Raw genomic sequence first — 22751 nt, 5'->3', positions numbered from 1 at the left:
CAGCGTTGTTTCCCCCAAAAGTGGGCGGGGCCGTAAAGTGACGTAGATGTTACTCTCATCTATGGACATCGATCGCCTACTGCTATATTTAACCATATATCGAGACCGATCGTCGATTTCCAATGATTGAATGTAATTGTTTGCCTGTCTGGCCATCGTAATCGGGCTCTTTGAAGATCCACAAATCCACGGTTTTCTTACATTTCTGATCAGATTGGCAAAAACTTCAGAATTTGTATTGACCGCCATTCAAATGACAGCTTTGTTTCCCCCCAAAAGTGGGTCAAAAGGGTCTCGTTCTTTCCTATGAGAGCTGCTCATTGGCTCATGAGGACAAAATGGCCCAACTTTTGAGAGAGCGAAACGTGCCTAGCTGCCAGAGCAGAAGAACCCGTATGTGCGCTCACAGCGCCCCTTAAGCCCCGCCCCCGGAGCTCCCACTCTCGGCTCAGTAGAATGAATGGAGAGAGAAAATAAATCTAGATTCGGCTTTTAGTGCATTTTACAACTTTAAGGACCGAATGATTATAATAAGGGCTATAAGATAGTTCATACTGGGTAGTTTATTTAGGTTAAAAAAAATTATCCACCGATTTACAGACGTCTCGTTCCCAATGTTAGTCAATGGGAAAAAGTATATCTGGGCCCAGTGACGTCACGGACTGATACGGAGATTGTAGTACCGCCGTTTGGACACAACAAATATTTTCCTCAGAGTCCGGCGCACTTCCTGGGGGCTTGGATGCAACAGATGAATGTTTATGGATGTTCTTAAAAAAGTTATGGCCTGTGGGATGAATGAATAAAGTGTATTATTTGTGTCAGGTGACCTTCTCCAGGCCGTGGTCCTGGCGGTTCATCAGCGTCTTCCAGTGTTCGTAGAGCTCGATGTCGTGCGTCTGGATGTCCTTCAGAGTTCCTTCTCTCAGCACCGAGCCGTCCTTCATCGCTATGATCTGGAGAAAAGACACATTAGATATTTATGGCTTTCATTTAATAAATATTACTCACTGAAAGGTGGAGTCAAAAAAAACGTGGGTTTGGACCGTTGATTAGGTTCAGGTTCTTTATTTGTACCCGTAGGTAGATTTTGTTTGCAGAGAAAAAGACAAGGGATCCATCCTGACACACAAACAACAGACACATCTCTAATAAAAGGAATAGTAAAAAGTACAAGTACACTCTTAATTGCACATCATTTGCATCATATACTCACACAAAATGTATTGCGCGTATGATATGTAAGTTTCCACGTACAACATAACTTGTGTTGAGAAATAGGGTGCAAAAAATATGCAAATATAGAACAATTATGCTGGTTATTGTAAGAAAAACATGCAGAAAAACACAAATAACATAAATAAGATAATAAGTTAAATTACTGTGAAAAATACAAAGAGTATACCTTTATTAAAAGTGTGCAAAAATGTGCAAAATAATCATGCAGTCACACATGCACAATGTTTAGAAAATAAGTGCATTTTGTCTTTTTTTTGTAAAGGTACATTTAAGAAATAATTATAATTTATTTTCTACAAAAACATTATTTTTCATGCATTTTTTAATATATTTTGCACAACCCTTTTGTGAATCCACTCCCTCAATTTCCCCTCAATTTCAATGCCAAGGCTTTATCATCATGTGCACGTTCGCTACAGTGTAGATATGTCAATGAAAAACTGAAGTCCCAGGCTCCTCCAACAGAGCAACATGAATATATATAGGACATAAAATAAATAAAACAGATACAATTGTGCAAGAGAATGTTTTGGATGTATTAACACTAATATACAGTACATTTTGAATAGATAAGTCTAGTCTTTTACTGTGTGTATTGTAATATTCGTACCCAGTCGGCGTGTATGAGGTACTGCAGTTTGTGGGTGACCAGGACCACGGTGCGTTTATCGTCCTGCAGGAACTTCAGGATGCCCTCCTGCATCAAGTGATCGCTGAGGTGGATATCCAGAGCTGAGAAGGGATCGTCCTGAGAGACAAAAGAAGTACACACATCCTTTACTCAAGTAGAAGTACAGATACTTCTGTTTAAAAATACTCTGGTAAAAGTAGAAGTACTGCCTAAACTTCTTTCCTCAAGTCAAAGTAAAGAGGGCTTTGAAATGTACTTCAGTAAAAAGTACCCATAACTAGCAGCTGTTTTAAAGAGTACCTGACCTCCCTTTATATTAATAGAACAATAATGTCATTGTTAGCTAATGAATGTTTCCATGCTGAACAACGGCAACATGACAACGTTTTCATTGGTCCCTCTTCTTTAGAGAAGACCAGGAAATGATGGATACACGGATCGTGTTCAAATCAATAGGCACGCAATGACTCTAAATAATAATGATCACGCCACCAAACACACATTCAAACTAAAGGAACCAGCCTGTTTGGGAAATGTGAGAAGTAGAAAGTACAGGTATTTGTGTTCAACATGTGAGAAGTAGAAAGTACAGGTATTTGTGTTCAAAATGTAAGAAGTAGAAAGTACAGGTATTTGGGTTCAACATGTAAGAAGTAGAAAGTACAGGTATTTGTGTCCAAAATGTAAGAAGTAGAAAGTACAGGGATTTGTGTTCAACATGTAAGAAGTAGAAAGTACAGGTATTTGTGTTCAACATGTAAGAAGTAGAAAGTACAGGTATTTGTGTTCAAAATGTAAGAAGTAGAAAGTACAGGTATTTGTGTTCAAAATGTAAGAAGTAGAAAGTACAGGTATTTGTGTTCAACATGTAAGAAGTAGAAAGTACAGGTACTTGTGTTCAACATGTAAGAAGTAGAAAGTACAGGTATCTGTGTTCAAAATGTAAGAAGTAGAAAGTACAGGTATTTGTGTTCAAAATGTAAGAAGTAGAAAGTACAGGTACTTGTGTTCAACATGTAAGAAGTAGAAAGTACAGGTATCTGTGTTCAAAATGTAAGAAGTAGAAAGTACAGGTATTTGTGTTCAAAATGTAAGAAGTAGAAAGTACAGGTATTTGTGTTCAACATGTAAGAAGTAGAAAGTACAGGTATTTGTGTTCAACATGTAAGAAGTAGAAAGTACAGGTATTTGTGTTCAAAATGTAAGAAGTAGAAAGTACAGGTATTTGTGTTCAAAATGTAAGAAGTAGAAAGTACAGGTATTTGTGTTCAAAATGTAAGAAGTAGAAAGTACAGGTACTTGTGTTCAACATGTAAGAAGTAGAAAGTACAGGTATTTGTGTTCAAAATGTAAGAAGTCAAAGTAAAAAGTCATCAGAAAAATAAGTAGTGGAGTAAAGTACTGATACCAGAAACATGTACTTAAGTACAGTAACAAAGTATTTGTTCTCCACTACTTCCACAAGGCAAAGAGTGAGTGCTTTAGATAAATAAATAACGTTTATCAAAGTGTGGTAATGGAGTTTGAACCCTGAGATATGAGAAGCACTCCCTCCTCATTATACGTTTAACAAGTGATCGCTGTAGACATTACACAGAGTGATGTGTGTGTTGAAGAATGACTCTGAGAGCTTTTTTTAATGGGAAGTATGCCTGATAACAAATTAAAGCTGGAGGTGGCAACAGGAAATAATCTGGAAGACAAACACATGACGGCAGGACACCTCCTCATCCCAGAGGACGATGTGTTTTATCGTAGAAATAATCATAAAGACATGTAGGATAAAGACGTGAAGACAGGGCGTTACTGCGGCTACATTAATCGAATTAAACGTGCGGTAATGCATCAGAAATAACAATAATAGGTGATAAAATCAGGGTATTGCCCTCAAATGAAACACTAAGGATTCCTCCCTTCAATGTGAAATGGATGAAGTAAAACTGAACATACAGTGGAGGTAGATGTCATGTTTTGTGCATTTTTTCGGGGGTTTTTCTCACCAAGAAGACGATGTTGGTGTTCTGGTAGAGCGCTCTGGCCACGCAGATCCTCTGTCTCTGACCTCCACTCAGGTTGATGCCCTGAATCATAGCAGAACACACAATATCAGCTTATTTTCAAAATAAAGTAACATTGAATGAGTCTTACGGGGAAGATACCAAACCATTCTGTTGCAAATTATTTTAATACAATCACTTCTCTAAGGGTAATTTAAATAATACTACAAATGTAAATAGAATATTCACCTACATAACATTTGATGCTAAGCTAATGCTTTCTGGGGCTTTTATTTTGAAAAACAACACTTTTCCTGAGCCTTCAGTAAGGATACGGTAACTCTATTGCACTTTTATTTTGAAAATCAACACTTTTCCTGAGCTTTTAGTAAGGATACGATAACTCTATAGGGCTTTTACTTGGAAAAACAATACTTTTCCTGAGCCTTCAGTAAGGATACGGTAACTCTATAGGGCTTTTACTTTGAAAAACAATACTTTTCCTGAGCTTTCAGTAAGGATACGGTAACTCTATAGGGCTTTTACTTTGAAAAACAATACTTTTCCTGAGCCTTCAGTAAGGATACGGTAACTCTATAGGGCTTTTACTTTGAAAAACAATACTTTTCCTGAGCTTTTAGTAAGGATACGGTAACTCTATAGGGCTTTTACTTTGAAAAACAATACTTTTCCTGAGCCTTCAGTAAGGATACGGTAACTCTATAGGGCTTTTACTTTGAAAAACAATACTTTTCCTGAGCTTTTAGTAAGGATACGGTAACTCTATAGGGCTTTTACTTTGAAAAACAATACCTTTCCTGAGCTTTCAGTAAGGATATGGTAACTCTCTGGGGCTTTTACTTTGAAAAACAATACTTTTCCTGAGCCTTCAGTAAGGATACGGTAACTCTATAGGGCTTTTACTTTGAAAAGCAATACTTTTCCTGAGCCTTCAGTAAAGATACGGTAACTCTATAGGGCTTTTACTTTGAAAAGCAATACTTTTCCTGAGCCTTCAGTAAGGATATGGTAACTCTATAGGGCTTTTACTTTGAAAAACAATACTTTTCCTGAGCCTTCAGTAAGGATACGGTAACTCTATAGGGCTTTTACTTTGAAAAACAATACTTTTTCTGAGCCTTCAGTAAGGATACGGTAACTCTATAGGGCTTTTACTTTGAAAAACAATACTTTTCCTGAGCTTTCAGTAAGGATACGGTAACTCTATAGGGCTTTTACTTTGAAAAACAATACTTTTCCTGAGCCTTCAGTAAGGATACGGTAACTCTATAGGGCTTTTACTTTGAAAAGCAATACTTTTCCTGAGCCTTCAGTAAAGATACGGTAACTCTATAGGGCTTTTACTTTGAAAAGCAATACTTTTCCTGAGCCTTCAGTAAGGATATGGTAACTCTCTGGGGCTTTTACTTTGAAAAACAATACTTTTCCTGAGCCTTCAGTAAGGATACGGTAACTCTATAGGGCTTTTACTTTGAAAAGCAATACTTTTCCTGAGCCTTCAGTAAAGATACGGTAACTCTATAGGGCTTTTACTTTGAAAAGCAATACTTTTCCTGAGCCTTCAGTAAGGATATGGTAACTCTATAGGGCTTTTACTTTGAAAAACAATACTTTCCCTGAGCCTTCAGTAAGGATACGGTAACTCTATAGGGCTTTTACTTTGAAAAACAATACTTTTCCTGAGCCTTCAGTAAGGATATGGTAACTCTATAGGGCTTTTACTTTGAAAAACAATACTTTTCCTGAGCCTTCAGTAAGGATATGGTAACTCTATAGGGCTTTTACTTTGAAAAGCAATACTTTTCCTGAGCCTTCAGTAAGGATATGGTAACTCTATAGGGCTTTTACTTTGAAAAACAATACTTTTCCTGAGCCTTCAGTAAGGATACGGTAACTCTATAGGGCTTTTACTTTGAAAAACAATACTTTTTCTGAGCCTTCAGTAAGGATACGGTAACTCTATAGGGCTTTTACTTTGAAAAACAATACTTTTCCTGAGCTTTCAGTAAGGATACGGTAACTCTATAGGGCTTTTACTTTGAAAAACAATACTTTTCCTGAGCCTTCAGTAAGGATACGGTAACTCTATAGGGCTTTTACTTTGAAAAGCAATACTTTTCCTGAGCCTTCAGTAAAGACACGGTAACTCTATAGGGCTTTTACTTTGAAAAGCAATACTTTTCCTGAGCCTTCAGTAAGGATATGGTAACTCTCTGGGGCTTTTACTTTGAAAAACAATACTTTTCCTGAGCCTTCAGTAAGGATACGGTAACTCTATAGGGCTTTTACTTTGAAAAGCAATACTTTTCCTGAGCCTTCAGTAAAGATACGGTAACTCTATAGGGCTTTTACTTTGAAAAGCAATACTTTTCCTGAGCCTTCAGTAAGGATATGGTAACTCTATAGGGCTTTTACTTTGAAAAACAATACTTTCCCTGAGCCTTCAGTAAGGATACGGTAACTCTATAGGGCTTTTACTTTGAAAAACAATACTTTTCCTGAGCCTTCAGTAAGGATATGGTAACTCTATAGGGCTTTTACTTTGAAAAACAATACTTTTCCTGAGCCTTCAGTAAGGATACGGTAACTCTATAGGGCTTTTACTTTGAAAAACAATACTTTTCCTGAGCCTTCAGTAAGGATACGGTAACTCTATAGGGCTTTTACTTTGAAAAACAATACTTTTCCTGAGCCTTCAGTAAGGATACGGTAACTCTATAGGGCTTTTATTTTGGTAAAACAGCCTCGCTTGGAGCTTCTTGTTTGTGTACAGTACCTCTATGGGGCTTTTACTTTGAAAAGCAATACTTTTCCTGAGCATTCAGTAAGGATACAGTAACTCTATGAAGCTTTTATGTGGAAAACCAAGCGAAACCTGAGCTTCCTGCAACAATTAAGTTACTTTCTGGGCTTTCATTTTGAAATTAGCTTCCTGTTAGTGTACAGTAACTCTATGGGGCTTTTATTTTTGAAAAAGGTGAGCTGGTTGGTGTCATTATGGGAGTTTATTCCACAAAAAGGGGGTGTTAAAATATGCCTACCCTCTCTCCAATCTCAGTTTGGTCTCCAAAAGGCAGCAGGTCGATATCAGGCTGCAGAGAACAAGCGTCTATCACCGTCTTGTACCTGAAAAACACATCAAACACCATCAGAGATGAACATTTAAGGAAGTTAAAATGTCATTTTCTAACATTACAAAGTGATAAAAGCACCAAAGAATTAATTAACTTCAATCTGTGTCTCTTGTTTTTACCTCTGTTTGTTGAAAGGACTTCCGAAGGTGATGTTTTCTTCCACCGTGGCGTTGAGCAGCCAGGACTTCTGGGTAGCGTAGGCCACAGAGTACCTGTTCTTGCTAGGTGCATCATGGGAAACAGAGGCAAAGAGACAAGTTAGAACTACAAGTCATGTGTTCATAAAGCCTTAAAGAGCACGAGTACTGATCTGGGTTCAATGATTTTAAGGTGGCTCACTTAATACATTATTAAAACTACATATATGTGGCTAAAGCTAACCAATACATTACTGATAAAATGTTGAATAATTTCCTTTTTTTGTTGTCTAAAGGCATTTATTTAAAAAAATGTAAACAATATATGGAATTATTTTACAAGAGTATTTTTATCCTTTGCTGATAAGTTTCTTTCTTTCACTTTTTTGTGCACAATTTATACTTTTTGTGACTATTTGTTTAACTGAAATACATAATGACAAGGATAGAGTTTATTCAACTTAATTTCTTTTATAGGATAATGACATACTACATGCTGGAGATACAAAAATATATAGCTTTTTAGGATAAAATTGCACTTAAATGCATATAATATTAAAGATCAGTCCATTAGATGCAATGATTTGTCTTTTCAAAGCCTATAAACTCTCTATTATTACATATATGTTGTTAAACTGACCGTCTATACCAGTGTTTTCTTCCTTTTGCTGCAAGTGAACACTATTTACTACATTTGCATTATATCAAATTCATATGTCAGCATTTCTACCAGTCACAATTTACTTCTATATCCATCTCTTGCTTAAAAATGGTTCCTTAAATGTATTAAAAGGTAAAGCTGTTCTCAGATCAGTTCTCCTGTTCTCCGCAGCTTTATAGAAGCGACACCCAAACACAGAAAAGGGAACGAGAGGAAGGGTCAAGCTGCACCGCAACATGAGGATGTTTTGTCAGAAAGGAGAGATAAATATGGATCGGGTTAATGATGAGCTGCAAACCACCTCCAGCCTGATCAACAACAACAACACCAACAACATCAACAACACAACAGAGATACAACAACAAGAAACTGAAGCGTTGTGCTGGGAGTCTGCTGAGGTTTTTCATTCGACCTTTAAAAACAAACTTATATTCATGTCGTTTTTTAGTATCCTGTTTGAACATACCTTAGGATATTTCCCCTTAGTATGAAGTTACACGATATTTTGTAGTATGACGTGTTGTCCTTGTTAATTAAAGGATTATTCTACATTTTAGACAACCACAAACATGTAGAAAGGCAAATGTTTGCATGAGGAGTATGCAACGGTATTGTGTGAATCAGAATCGGTTTTATTTTCCAAGTAGGTTTACACATACGAGGACTTTGCTTTTGTATAAGTGGTGCATACAGAGAGCCAGAAAGTAGAATATGAAAGCAAAAAACAAGATGAAAAAGTAGTACAATTATAAAAGTTAAGACTAGAAGAAAAACAAAAGACAATATTTACACAACATATAGTTATGTAGGAAACTGAGAGCAGTTCAAATGTAATAAAATAAGAGTATACTATATTCAAAGTGGAGAGCTATGCTGATTTAAAGAAGAGGTTGTGCAACATGTTGTGCAGGATTTCAAATATTTGATGTCTCATATATTGCAGAAAATCTCTAATGGCGCTTTTCCACTGCAGGGCCTCGCACGGCTTAGTACGGTAGAGTTAGGCCTTGGTAGGCCAGGCTCACTTTATGCTGCGTTTCCATTACAGTTTAGTAGCTGGGGCAGTAACTATAGTAACGCAGTGTAGGCGGAGCCGTGACGTCATCTTCAATGAGCACCACAAAACCAACATCAGCCGTTAGCTGTTAGCACTCAGAGCTCACAGCTCCTCATATCTGTTCAGAAACTAGACAGAAGTTAAACAAGTACAAACCACAGACTGTCTGTGTCATGGAGAATACAGTCGCTGGTTTATTTATGTCTGTAGGCCGTTGTTGTGAGTGTGGACGGTCGGAGCATACACAACGTTAGCTTAGCCAATCTCCATTCAGAAAACACGCATTTTAAAAGGTTTTTCGCCTGCCGTCTGTCTGCAGACTTGTCAAAGCATTAATTCATGGTTTTTACTAACCGGTATCAGTATGTTGTTACTTCGGCATCATTTTGAAACGTGTATTACAATTAAATCACGGTCAAATATGTTCATCTTGTTGTATTTGTAGCCCCCTTGCCGTCACTAGTTTAGCATACTCAGCCCGGTTGTTGGCCCAGAAAGAACCTCGATTTTGGAGGGCCAGAAAAACTGTGAAAAAGTACCCGCTAGCCGGAACTACGCCTAGTGGAAACGCAACAAAAAACGGGCCGGGTTTGGCACGGCACGCTTAAACCATGCTACGCGCTGCAGTGGAAATTCGCCATAAGTGTGATACGTGTTATAATAACAAATGTTTACAGTATTTACGTGTCTTGTGCTGAATTATTAGAGCCTTAATGAAGAGACACATTAGTTTGAAGGTCAAGAATCATAATAGAAATAACTTTATGCATGTGCAGAAATGTGCATTAATAAAGCATCTTGTCTGTCTGTTTGTTTGTTTGTTTGTTTGTTTGATTAAGGACAATGACTCCCAGCATTAAAAGCACAAACCATAATGGGAACAGAGATCCTCTCAGAGGAGGAAGAGCAACACAACGATGAGAAGAAGACGGTTCTTAAAGTTCTAGAGGCTGAAGCAGCTGATCCTGAACACACACATATGAACATAATGCTGGGAGATCTAAAGTCATTTACTAGAAAAAAAGAATATTTTATGAGATATGTGTTCAATTCAAGAAAAAGTTGATATTATTATTGCTATTACAAAGGTATAAAAAGCTACTTCTTATCAATAAAAAGTAATAATTGAAACTGGGATATTCTCTAAGATGAAATGTGTTACATTTGAGAGAAAAATTATCAGACATATATATATTAAAGGTGGGGTAGGTAAGTTTGAGAAACCGGCTCGAGATACACTTTTTGTTATATTCCATGGAATGCTCTTAACATCCCGATAGCAATGAATATCTGAAGTGCTTTGACAAAAAATCCATAAAAAATGTCATCTGTGGAAGCCGTAATACTGTAAAAAGCACGACCAATCATTTGAGCCGGCCCGGCTAAAATAACTGGATGGCCTACCTGCCTGTCAGCCTTCCATCTGTGCACAAACTTATCTCGTGCCCTCATTGGTCATGTGCGCGTTCGTGTGTGTTGGAGGAGGGGCTCTGTAAGGAAGTGGCAGATTTCTTCCAGCTGTGTATTTTCAAATTCTAGCGATCTCGAGCTGGTTTCTCCAAAAATAAAAGTATTACAAAGGTAGAAAAAGCTACTACTAAATTAAATAATAGCAAGTAAAATTATTTGAGAGAAAAAAATTAAATAAAAATGTTTTTCTCAGAGATTTTAGTAAAAGAAAAATATGAGAACATTTAGAAAATATATAAATGTATATACATGTATATTAGTATAACAAAGTTACATAAAACTAATAAAATCCCCAAAATGATAGCATGTTAAATTGTTAATTAAGATTACAGACTGAACTGCAGTATGTAAAGCGCTTTGAGGGGTCGGAGAGACTGGATAGAGCTCTATATAAGTATAGTCCATTTACCATTATATTTATGCAGTATAATGCACTGTGAAAATACATTAACATAAAAACTAATACGGTCCATATGTGTGTGTCCATGAACAACATCGCCATAAATACTACAGGACTAACTTTGAGTGCAGCGGGATCAGCACTTTCTCCTGAGAGAGGTGAAGGGTAAGGATGGAGAATGAAGTGAAATCACAGACAGAAAAACAAAAAGGAGGTGAACGAGGGGTCAGAGGTCACTTCAGATCTGAAACAGGAAGAGGAAGGTCTACCTCCGGACGTCTTCATCACTCTCCTCTGCCCCTGACCAACTGTCAAAGTCACGTCATTGAGTTAGAGCGACATCTAATGAGTGTGTACCAAAAAAGTCCTAGAAAGACATGGTAAACTTAACTAATGTAAATTAAAAAAAAACAAAAAAGAGGAATGAAAACTAAAAAAGGTACCATGGGGTCAGATTAGAACTTTCCAAAGGGGGGTTCGTTTAGCATGAAACACTTGAAATAACTAAAGGATAAGTTAACAAAGAAAGTAGAAAGAAAGTGAGGTCATAGAAAACTATTTCTGCTAAAAAGTTAGCAATGATTGAGAGTCAGAGCTAAACATTTCAGATGTGTGTATCTCACACGGCACTGTGACTTTCATTCATGTATCTTTGCTTTTAAATTAGTGTTTTTAAATGCCTTTTTATAATATGTTTCTTAACCCTCCTATTGTCTTTGTTCCCCCCCCCCCTTACTTTGGTGTTCACAGTCAAATTTGACCGGTCCTGTTTTAACTGCTATTACATTAACACAAAAACCATTAATCATCACCAAATGTCATTTAACACCCTTTCAAACTGTAGATATTGTATCAGACTACTGGTATACATGAAGAACTGCAGTAAATATACAAAGAATAGACACTGAACATGTACTGCGTGTGCCAGGTGTGATCCATGTGGGGGGATGGGCACATAAGAGCGGGAAATGTGTCAAATTGCTCTGTGTGTGTGTGTGTGTGTGTGTGTGTGTGTGTGTGTTTGTGTGTGTGTGTGTATGTGTGGCCTAGCATTACTATACTTGTGGGGACCTAAATCTGTTTACACAGTCACGTGTGGGGACTCACCTCCCTTATGGGGACAAAATGGAGGTCCCCATAAGGGGAATTTTAGGGTGAAGACTTGGTTAGGTTTAGGGTAAGGGTTAGGCATGTGTTGGTTATGGTTAAGGTTAGGATAAGTCTCCAGGAAATGCATGTAAGTCAATGTAATGTCCCCTGAAGTGATGTATACATGGTATGTGTGTGTGTGTGTGTGTGTGTGTGTGTGTGTGTGTGTGTGTGTGTGTGTGTGTGTGTGTGTGTGTTTTATCTGATCTGGATGGTTACTAATTCCTTTTCTTCATGGCGGTCATGTTTGACCTTGAACACCATGGGTGTTACAAAGTTGACTAAATCATCCAAAACTCAATGAAAGTGGTGATCAGCCATTTGATATGTTCAAATGTCTACTGTGAAGGATATCATAAAGCCTTAATGCAATCGAATATAAAACAAATAAGTTATGATTGATGAAAGTAGTAAATCGGTCAGATTTGACCCGAAGACAACAGGAGGGTTTATGCTCTTAATGTCTTTCATTTTTGTAAAGCACTTTGAATTGCCTTGTGTTGAAAGGTGCTATATAAAGACAATACTTTTCCTGAGCCTTCAGTAAGGATACGGTGACTTTATGAAGCTTTTATGTAGAAAACCAAGCGAAACCTGAGCTTCCTGCAACAATTAAGTTACTTTCTGGGTTTTCATTTTGAAATTAACTTCCTGTTACATTACACTACATGTCATTTTGTTAGACGCTTTTATCCAAAGCGACTTACATACTCAATACTGTGGGCAATCCCCACAGGAGCAATTTGGGGTGAAGTGTCTCAAGGACACAACGACATGCTGACTGCAGTGGGGTTTGAACCTGTTGAACCCCCTGATCCGAACACCAACGCACAACCCACTGTGCCACACGCCTCCTGTTAGTGTACAATAACTCTATGAGGCTTTTATGTTTGAAAAGGTGAGCTGTTCGGTGTCCTTATGGGAGGTTATTCCCTTTTATTAAAAAGGGGGTGTTAAAATATGCCTACTCTCTCCAATCTCAGTTTGGTCTCCAAATAAACTTGCCTTGCCCAAAATATCATATCTACCTTAAATAATAAAACAGCTTGTATAGCAGGAAAGTTAACTTTAATATCCTATGATTTTAAGAATAGAACATATTTTTTATACGTGTGAAACTTTGGGAATAAAGTCAAAAGTTTGTCAAAATAGAAAAATCTAATTATAAAAAATATGCCATTTAAAAAAAAGAAATCACATCATTGAGTTAGAGCGAGATCTAATGAGTGTGTACTTGTGTTTATACGTGGAAATATGGCAATATAAAAGACAGAGGAGACAGCTGAGAGGAACAAACAAACAAGAGAGAGGACAGAGGGAGGGAAGGAGAACGTGGCGGACGTGTTTTCCCACCAGATAATGAAGACATGATGTTGACGGCCAAATGTTAAACGGATTGACCCTCCCACCCCGAGGAGAAGAAGAGGAGTGGAAGTGATGCGGTCACTGTCTGTCAGCCATTACTGGGTTTGTGGCTTCTTCTGAAATGTCTCATATTCTCTGACTGTGAGGGTGTGTGTGATAATTAAAGGGTTATTCAGTAGGTCTTCACAGAACGAGGCCAAGGCAGGTTTTTTAAGATCCAACCTGTAGGTTTTAGTGGAAATATTTTAATAAAAGTGACCAGAAAATGACTATCCCAGCCTTTAAGCGCAAAGGTGATTTGCAGGTGAAAAGAGGCCTAGACGCTCAGGTAAAAACTGGACTTAATTTGTGATTTTCAGATATTTTAACAATTTTTTAAACGTGTAATTAACCTCTTAAGCCCTGAGCCTGTTTTTCAGGTCTCAGGCTCGAAAATGCCATTCCCAGAACAAATGACCATATCTTCCCTTCTAAAAGAGTTAAATTAATAATCTTTATTCTCAAAGTAATGATAAACCTGTGAGTTGGATGTAGAAAAGTCAGATTCAATATAGATGTTTTTTATTTGAAAGAAAATTCAGATTTTACATAGTAAAAAACTGTAAATTATAGTGTCCGTCCAAAAATTATTTTTTACTTATAGTGAAAACTACCCTTGGATGATGGGTTAGTAGACTAAAAGCTTTAGGAATCCAAAGTACAACATATAATAAGTACCCTGTATCAAGATTGATGCAAAACAAGTGAAATTTGACCTTTTTAGAGAGATTTAGCCAAAAACCCCACTTCTGGGGTAATTTGGGTGGATTTGACCTATCTCTGGCCCCCCTTGCTCGATTTTGATGAATGAAATCTCTTTATAACCGCTAGAGCCAATGGAATCGAGGGAAAGTTATATACACACCAAAACGTTAACAAATAAGGAGTGAGAGTGACGCGTTACCAAAACCGGAAGCTGCATACACTCTGGTGGCTACCATTAGCAGCTAACTTTTCGATTTTTACATAAAAAATTGAATTATGGATTATAAATAATTTCTTCAAAGGCACAGGTACATTATCAACCTATGGATCAACAGTTGTAGATTTTTTTTTTCGTTTTAATGCCATTGAACGCGTCTTTTGACCTAATTGACAGCTACGGTGAGACGATCTGCCGTAAATGCTCCGTAAAGGTACGTGTTGTGATGTCTGTGTTTGCTTCCCCTGTCGCAAGTTCGGATCGCTCAGTGATGATACTATACCTAAATAATCAGTGGAGTCTCAGCTTTAATCGGCTATATTGTATGTGCAGCTACGATAAGTAATAAGGGTATCTTTATCTTGAATTGTGTGCCGCAGTGCGTTAGAATTTTTTCGCTCAGGGGTCATTTAGACGCTTCTTATGAGACTTGTGTTTTGTTTTGGTAAAAATGGTTCACATCTTCAGTTAGCTGAGATTCTTCCCGTTAATCTGGTGCTACACATTAATAGTTTCATAAATGTTAAGAAGCCCTGAGACATTATCTCGAGAAAAAAACCGGTGGGAGGGGTCCAATGGGGGGACCGCCGTGCTTAAGAGGTTAATGATGTGTGTTGTATATTTTAAAGGACACCTATCATGCTATATTTAAATGATATATTGTAGGGCCATACCTATATAAGGTATATTTATACGTTTCTGTTTTCAAAATAACAAACAGATCATGCATTTTAGCCATGCCTCATTTCGCTCTATGTGCTGTTTGCTGTCTACGGGGCTGATTCTGTGAGCTGCAGCTGACCACGCCCCCCTGCAGGAGAGGTGAGACGTGCTCTGATCAGCTGCTGGGCTGTCAGAAGAGGGGGAGAAAAAGAGATCTCCGTCCTCCGTGTTTAATTATATAGAGTCGTTATTCATTTGTTTTAAAGCTCAATAAATAACAAAGAAGACCTTTGACCGGCACTTTTCTAATTTTGTCCGGAAGATTTCAACTTTAACGGACATCTTGACCGGCGAAAGAAACTGAAACTCTGCCGCGCGGTCCCCTCGTTCCTTGGAAGAGGCGGAGAGGTGGGTGTTTGTCATCTGCTGGTGGACTAACCGGAGAGAATTACAGTGCTTGCCTCGACGGGGAGGGATTGCATTGAATTAAAGCAGCGGGAGCAAACGCTTGCCTCGGGGAGGGTAAAAAAGCCACAGCGGAGAATAAACAGAAGGGTAACCATGGTAACTATGGGCGGGAAGTCTTCTTCGCTGCTTTTGTGGCAGACTACCGCGCCACTTACAGGCCTGGCATATGTACTACAGCGTCTCCAGCGCTTTCGAGCGGCAATAGCCGGCCGTGGCCCAACCCCACATTCCCCTGATAGGTGGAGAGTTGGCCCAATAGCCGTAGCGCCACTTCTGTGACGTCAGTGAAGTGTTCAAATCTGGATCAGTTTTTATCAGATCCGTTGCAGCCCCTTTTTTAGAGATTTGGGTATGGAGGAAAATAGAGAGGGTTGTGTTTTCTGACACTTGGTGAGTTCACTGGAACACCGGGGACACATATTCATGTATAAAAGACGTACAAAAGTGCATTTTGCATGATAGGTCCCCTTTAAATAGGTTGTGTTTTTAAATGCTTTTATGAATTTTATCCTGTATGTAAAGCGACTTTGAGTAGCTCGAAAAGCGCTCTATGAAGAAAATGTATTATTACTAATTAATTATATTATTTAAATTATTATTTTCATTTTTTTAATTATAATGATTTTTTAAATGATTTTATATAAAAATATATAAATGAAATGGATAATAACTACTATATATATATTTTTTTTATTATTATATATATATTTTGTTACTGTCAATTATTTTTTCTGTAAATCAATTTACCAATTCGTCAACTAATTAGTTTTCCTAAAGTGTTCCTCAGGTTCATGGATGCGGGAAGGGGGGGTGCTGAGGGGGCTGCAGCACCCCCATCTGCGAGGCTCCACTAGCACCCGCAAAACGCGGTGCACCTACAGTGTAAGCGCGCCACAGTTTCCACTAGCACCAGGCTCCACTAGCCCCTCCCCCCCAGCGCGTCAGTTTCTCCGCTGCGAGGCTCCACTAGCACCCCCCACGCCGCACCCCCAACTCTGACTGACTTCCCGCGTCCCTGATCAGGTTTGCAGCTACTAAATTATTATGACATTTTCTCAGATCTTTTGTCGGGGGTATTTTTGACTATTAAAATGTCTTTAAGTGACTATAAAACCCTCAACCTTCATCTGCTTTAGGATTGTCATACTGCTTGCAATTAAGTTGATTTAAGCTTCTTACACGTTCACCGTAAACTGGACGAATGGAGGGAGATTAAATATGAGTGTTTACAGACAGAGTGAGGGATTGTGTTTCGGGAAGAAGGGACCGGAGAGAAAGTACCTGGTGTTTCCCTCGTGAGCCATCTCATTATCAGACTGCCTGATATGGCAAGAGAGCAGGAGGTGAAGAGAAAGAAACACACACACACACACACACACACACACACACACACACACACACACACACACACACACACACACACACACACACACACACACACACACACACACACACACACACACACACACACACACACACACACACACACACACACACACACACACACCATACAATACACACACACACCCAGACAAAGGTTAGTGTGCAGCCCTTGAGGCGACAGATTCTCCTTTATCTTGCATTTACTTCAAAATATGTTATATAAGATGTGCTTGGATGTGTGTTGCATGTACTAAAGTGGATCCTTGTATACACTCAAATAGGAAATAAATATAAATAAAATGCATGTTGTTATGCTGCATCATGCACGGTACTCTACATATATAGACCTGTAGATATATAGGTAGACATTTGAAAGAAAGAAGAAGAAGTAATGGCATCAAAGAAACAAGAAAGATATAGAAGTATCACTGGAAACACAAACACAGCTTGACGAGCGCTGAATAGGAAAATAAATGCATTTTTTATACATTTTAGGAGGTAAAAACTTAGTCGACTTGGCCACATTATAAGGTATATTAACTGTGATTTAAATCGAAATGGCTACATATGTCAGTTTACAACATGTTTGAGTCGCTGTGAATTGAAATGGTAAAAGTCATAGTACTCTTTTTAAGAAAGCATAAAAATATAACTGGATAAAAGACACTGAAATATAAAAAATACATGTTCTTTATTTCTATAATCCCCTTCTTCAATCCCTAAAAGTTAACAAACTCTTGCATAAGACATGAGATTCTTCCACTGCTCCTTTCTCCCCATGACACAGACCCCACAAGGCATCTTAGAAATACAAAATGATCTTTGTTTGCTTGTAAGAAAATCTACTTCATAATATGTTTTATAATGATCTTACTTGCTCCAGTAGACCCTCCCATCGATGGTCTGCATCTCCCCGAGCATGGCCAGCAGCAGAGAGGATTTCCCACAACCCACCTGGCCTACAATCATGGTCAGCTGACCTGAAGAGGCAGGGAAAAAGTGGTGGAGAAAGTTAGTGTTGGAATTTTCCTACGATATTACAGTGTAGTATATATTGAAAAACGTATGTAAATCCCACCTGTGGGGATGCAGATGTTGATGTCTGACAGCGTGGACAGGTTGCTTCCCCAGGTGAAGGATCCATTGCTCACCTGAAGAAAAACAATGCAAAACGAACAGAACAGTATTTATTCCACCGTAGATATTGCATGTCATTATTTATTTTAATGTCATAATATATGTTGCATTGCTTGAGTAGCCTAGGCCTGGTTTCCATGTTGCATATGACAATAAAGCTTTTGAATTGAACCGATGCTTCAATTTGGATTCCTTCAAAAGATTTGAAAGGATATTGTGTGATGAAGTATGTGTCTGTGCAGTGGATGTCTCTGTTATTGAGCAACACAGAGCTACGTGCTGTTTTCTTGTTATGTGCAGACCCCCATGACCCATTTCATGTCCTGACCCGGGGTTTAAAAAAAACCTCTCGTTCAAGTTCACTGGTGTGAAAGCTGCTCTGTTACACAATGACGGACACATGCTGAGTTCATGGTATGTGGGACTGAAGACAGACGTCATCATGTGACGCATTTCTCAGGTTCTGGAGAGTTCATCTCAACGTACACGGACAAATAAAACAACCTGACCCAAGAGGAGCAGGTGCTTTAGTGGGGAAAGACTGAGAACTCACACAAAACGCAGAAATACTAACGTTACATGTTCAATATTTGTCACAAGATGATACCATACCAAGACCTATAATTAAGGAGGACATATTCTGCTCATTCTCAGGTGTATATGAGTATGTAGTGTCTCTACTTTAAAGAGTCCTCTCCTGCTGATGTTCAGGTGTATATCAGTATGTAGTGTCTCTACTTTAAAGAGTCCTCTCCTGCTGATGTTCAGGTGTATATCAGTATGTAGTGTCTCTACTTTAAAGAGTCCTCTCCTGCTGATGTTCAGGTGTATATCAGTATGTAGTGTCTCTACTTTAAAGAGTCCTCTCCTGCTGATGTTCAGGTGTATATCAGTATGTAGTGTCTCTACTTTAAAGAGTCCTCTCCTGCTGATGTTCAGGTGTATATGAGTATGTAGTGTCTCAACTTTAAAGAGTCCTCTCCTGCTGATGTTCAGGTGTATATCAGTATTTAGTGTCTCTACTTTAAAGAGTCCTCTCCTGCTGATGTTCAGGTGTATATCAGTATGTAGTGTCTCTACTTTAAAGAGTCCTCTCCTGCTGATGTTCAGGTGTATATCAGTATTTAGTGTCTCTACTTTAAAGAGTCCTCTCCTGCTGATGTTCAGGTGTATATCAGTATGTAGTGTCTCTATTTTAAAGAGTCCTCTCTCTACATGGCCTATAAAACCATGTACTTAAAAACACATTATCTACAACAAGTTTGGGACAAAGTGTTTGATTTCTGCACAAAATCAACATAAAGAAAAGTCAACATAAGGAAGGAATGCATCTAATGATCTTGTTTGCCGGCCAACAGGAGGTAAACAAATCTAAATATTTAATAATAAACATTAATCAGATATTTGTTCCAACATTCTCTCATGCACTTTTAAGTAGATATTGAGTCTCCAACATGGAAAATAACTGTGGGTTCTCGTGTGGTTAGAAAGAGAAAATGGAGATCTTTATCCAATGGAGGCAAATAGAAGTTGTTGTTGTTGTTCTATTTATTTACAATATGGATGCAAAGTAAAGCTTCAGTCTCTATGCAACATGCTGTATATTATCCACCATCTTTATGAGTGTTTCACAGCGTTAACTCTCCGGGCCAGAACATGGCCTTCATATCTGATCTCTGTTCAGTGCCCTATCACCCTGCTTCCTGCTGTTTACATTCCTCCCAGCTGTTGCATTTATTTGTTTATTTTATGTTTATTTTATCTGACAACCCCCCCCACCCAAAAAAAAAGCTTTCCTTAAATATCCCCTCGTGACACAGATCCCAAAAGGCATCTTAGAGATACAAAATGATCTTTGTTTCCTTGTACGAAAATCTAAAAAAGGCACTACTTTCTTATAAGAGACCTGTAGTATTTTGGGTCCTGTTGTAGTTTTGACTATTTATTTTAATATTCCAGAATATTTTTGATTGTTTTGTCTATATTTAATATAATATTCTTAATTATTTCATTTTATTTGTAATTGTTAATTCTCTTTTCCACTTTTTAAAGTATTTTAGGTATTGTATTTCAATGTCTGAACACACTTCTGCTTCTGTGACGAAAGAATTTCCCAAATTGGGATCAATAAAGCATCTCTCTATATATGTCTGTCTGTCTGTCTGTCTGTCTGTCTGTATCTATCTATCTGTCTGTCTGTCTGTCTGTCTGTCTGTCTGTCTGTCTGTCTGTCTGTCTGTCTGTCTGTCTGTCTGTCTGTCTGTCTGTCTGTCTGTCTGTCTGTCTGTATCTATCTATCTGTCTGTGGGGTCACTGCCGTATGATCACAGAACAATTATCTAAAATAAAATCTAAGTATCTGAAAGAAATGGTTCCTTCACAAAGTACACACAAACCCATTTAGTGTCTTTAAAGTTGCATTGATTTTTGCAAAAACATGAAATCAGGAAATTATGAATATGGGATCAAATTAGCCACTTGGTCCCAAAGCAGCTAATGTTGTGACTCATCAGCTGATAAGTCAATTTCCTGTAGCTCTAAAACCTGATTGGTTGAGAAGACAACACACAAATAGATGGTGAGAGACACTTTGAACCCTGAAATGACCCTGAATATTGAGAAAACTCTGTGCATAATGACATTTTTCTTTTTTTTTAACCTTTATTTAACCAGATAAAAAAGCATTGAGATAAAATCTCATTTACAATGCTGACCTGGCCAAGAAGGCAGCAACGTTACACATAACACAGACATATAAAATACAGAGAACATAACTAAGAAAAAAGCAGTCCCTACATTGTGCACATTAGGACAGTAAGAAAGGTACACTACTTATTACTGCAAGAGCAGCTGGTGGTGAGGACTTCAGACAACTTCAATTTAAAAGAGGCTATTGAGACAAGTGCCCTCAGCTTGAGGCGTGATTGAAGGTCATTCCAAGACCAATGACTATAATAAAAAAGACTCCTTTTTCCAGCCTCAGTCCGCACGGCAGGAACCTGGACCCGTATCCAGGCACTGGGTCTGAGGTTGTAAGAGTCACAAACTGGGGCAAATCTGACACATATGTAGAGTGGAAGCTTTCCTAAAATGGCTTTATACATTAATAAAAACCAGTGCTGCATCCTACGCATAGTAAGTGAGGACCATCCAGTTAGGCTATACAGTGTGCAATGATGAGTCCTATAGGGTGCATTTGATATATATCGCAGTGCAGCATGGTAAAGTGGGTCAAGTTTGGCCAAAACAGTGGGACAGGCAAATCTATAGATGGTATCACCGTAGTCCAGCTGGGACAGGAATAAGCTAAATCAGAAACAGGGGAGTTCATCTCTTGACTATGGCTGTGCGTACGACCAGAGAGTCATGACTTTGATCATCAAAAATGTGACCAGCCTTTTTGAAGTGAGCATTGAAAGCATTAGACATACCATCTGAATCTGAAATAAAAGAATCACTGACCTTCAGTTTTTGTGGGAAACTAGAAACCTTCTTGTTCTGAAGTGATTTAATTGTTTTCCAGAATTTAGAATGGTCATTAAAACTATCAGTGGTTAAGCTCAGATCGTAATCAGCTTGAGCTTTTTTAATAAGGGCAGAACATTTATTTCTGAGGACACGGAAAAGAAGCCAGTCATCAGTAGTGTTAGACTTTCTAGCTAAGGACCATTGCTTATTCCGATCATGAATGAGATCAGATAGTTCTCTAGTAAACCATGGAGTGTTCCTATTCTTAACTCTGAATTTTCTAAGGGGGGCATGTCTATTAATAATCGATAAAAAGTGATCAATAACAAATTGGACTGCAACATCGACAGATGGAATTAACGCTATGAAGTGCCATTTAACCTCCGCCAGATCGTGTAGGAAAGCCTGCTCAGAGAAATGTGTTTGAAGCAGCGCCTGAGCACAATAAGGCCCTTGGCTTTGGGCAACTTAGTGCTCCGAACGCACATGTGTCAAACTCAAGGCCCGGGGGCCAAATCAGGCCCTTGGTGGATTTAATTTCGGCCCGCAGGATAATTTCTAATTACTATTAGATCTGGCCCGCCGGTATATTGCACGCACACCTTCACTCCATCCTGAGGGTTTCCTCAGCTCAGAGCCTGAGCCCAAACATTGATGACCTTGCACCCAAGATGAGATGCCAAGTATCTGGCTCTGATCTAGCATCACAGAGCAGCACACTGACACACTTTACATGGATGTTTCCTTCTGCACTTTTTCTCTCACGACAACAGGGCATGTTTGTTTTTCTCTTTGAGGGAAATAGTTTTGTTGAAGCTGTTGTTGGCCTGTGGAGAAATGTGATCATAAGAAATGACTCTGGAAAAGCTGCAGATAGAGCCATAAGAAATGAATGCAACTGATTATTTAATGTTTAATGTTGTTTTTATTGGCAATAATTTAAGCTTAGTTAGTTCCAGGTTTAATATGTGCAATAAGTTCATTTCAATAAGTTCTGCAATAAACATTGAACCAGTCCGGCCCTCGACTAGTACCCATTTTTTAATGTTGGCCCACTGTGTATTTGAGTTTGACAGACACATACTTATGAGCTGCACATAATCTGGTTGCATGAGTGTTTTTATTTGCATAGAGCCAGTAGGAGAACATCTTGGGTCCCACAGAAGGACACACTCAATGCTACAGAACATTGTACTGTAGATAGATAGGATATTGCATAAAGAATAGAATAGAATATATCTGTATTGTCATCATACAAAGTACAACGATATTTCCTAGGTAACTCTCACTGCATATAAGCATTAGCATTTCAAGAGCTTGCAATTGTGTGTCTTTGCTTATATTTTTTTAAGGCAATACCCCCGTGGACAAAGCTATTTTGAGAGAGAACACATTTGTTTGTGAGTTTGT

At 38.3% G+C, this 22751-nt stretch overlaps 1 protein-coding gene across 4 annotated transcripts in view; it reads right to left on the bottom strand.

Annotated features, from left to right (window-relative positions):
• Window positions 1-22751, bottom strand: part of abcc9 (ATP-binding cassette, sub-family C (CFTR/MRP), member 9) — a 95499-nt gene that overhangs the window by 35377 nt on the left and 37371 nt on the right. For 2 of the 4 annotated variants that reach the window (XR_004555965.1, XM_034131430.1), the window contains exons 18-26: window positions 17815-17887; window positions 17611-17716; window positions 16635-16673; window positions 11017-11055; window positions 7142-7243; window positions 6930-7014; window positions 3871-3951; window positions 1850-1987; window positions 831-956 (exon numbers count right to left, since the gene is read on the bottom strand). Coding sequence is in view for 2 of the 4 variants with exons in the window: in XM_034131430.1 (XP_033987321.1) it covers window positions 831-956; window positions 1850-1987; window positions 3871-3951; window positions 6930-7014; window positions 7142-7243; window positions 11017-11055; window positions 16635-16673; window positions 17611-17716; window positions 17815-17887 (789 nt within the window). In the remaining 2 variants the exon portion in view is untranslated. The remainder of the gene's footprint in view (window positions 1-830; window positions 957-1849; window positions 1988-3870; window positions 3952-6929; window positions 7015-7141; window positions 7244-11016; window positions 11056-16634; window positions 16674-17610; window positions 17717-17814; window positions 17888-22751) is intronic. The other 2 variants (XR_004555966.1, XM_034131431.1) reach the window with 1 other exon arrangement.

Source organism: Trematomus bernacchii, unplaced genomic scaffold, assembly GCF_902827165.1.
Source record: "Trematomus bernacchii unplaced genomic scaffold, fTreBer1.1, whole genome shotgun sequence".
NCBI lineage: Eukaryota > Metazoa > Chordata > Actinopteri > Perciformes > Nototheniidae > Trematomus > Trematomus bernacchii.
Note: the sequence above shows the minus strand (reverse complement) of the source record. Positions and strands in the feature narration are given on the sequence as shown.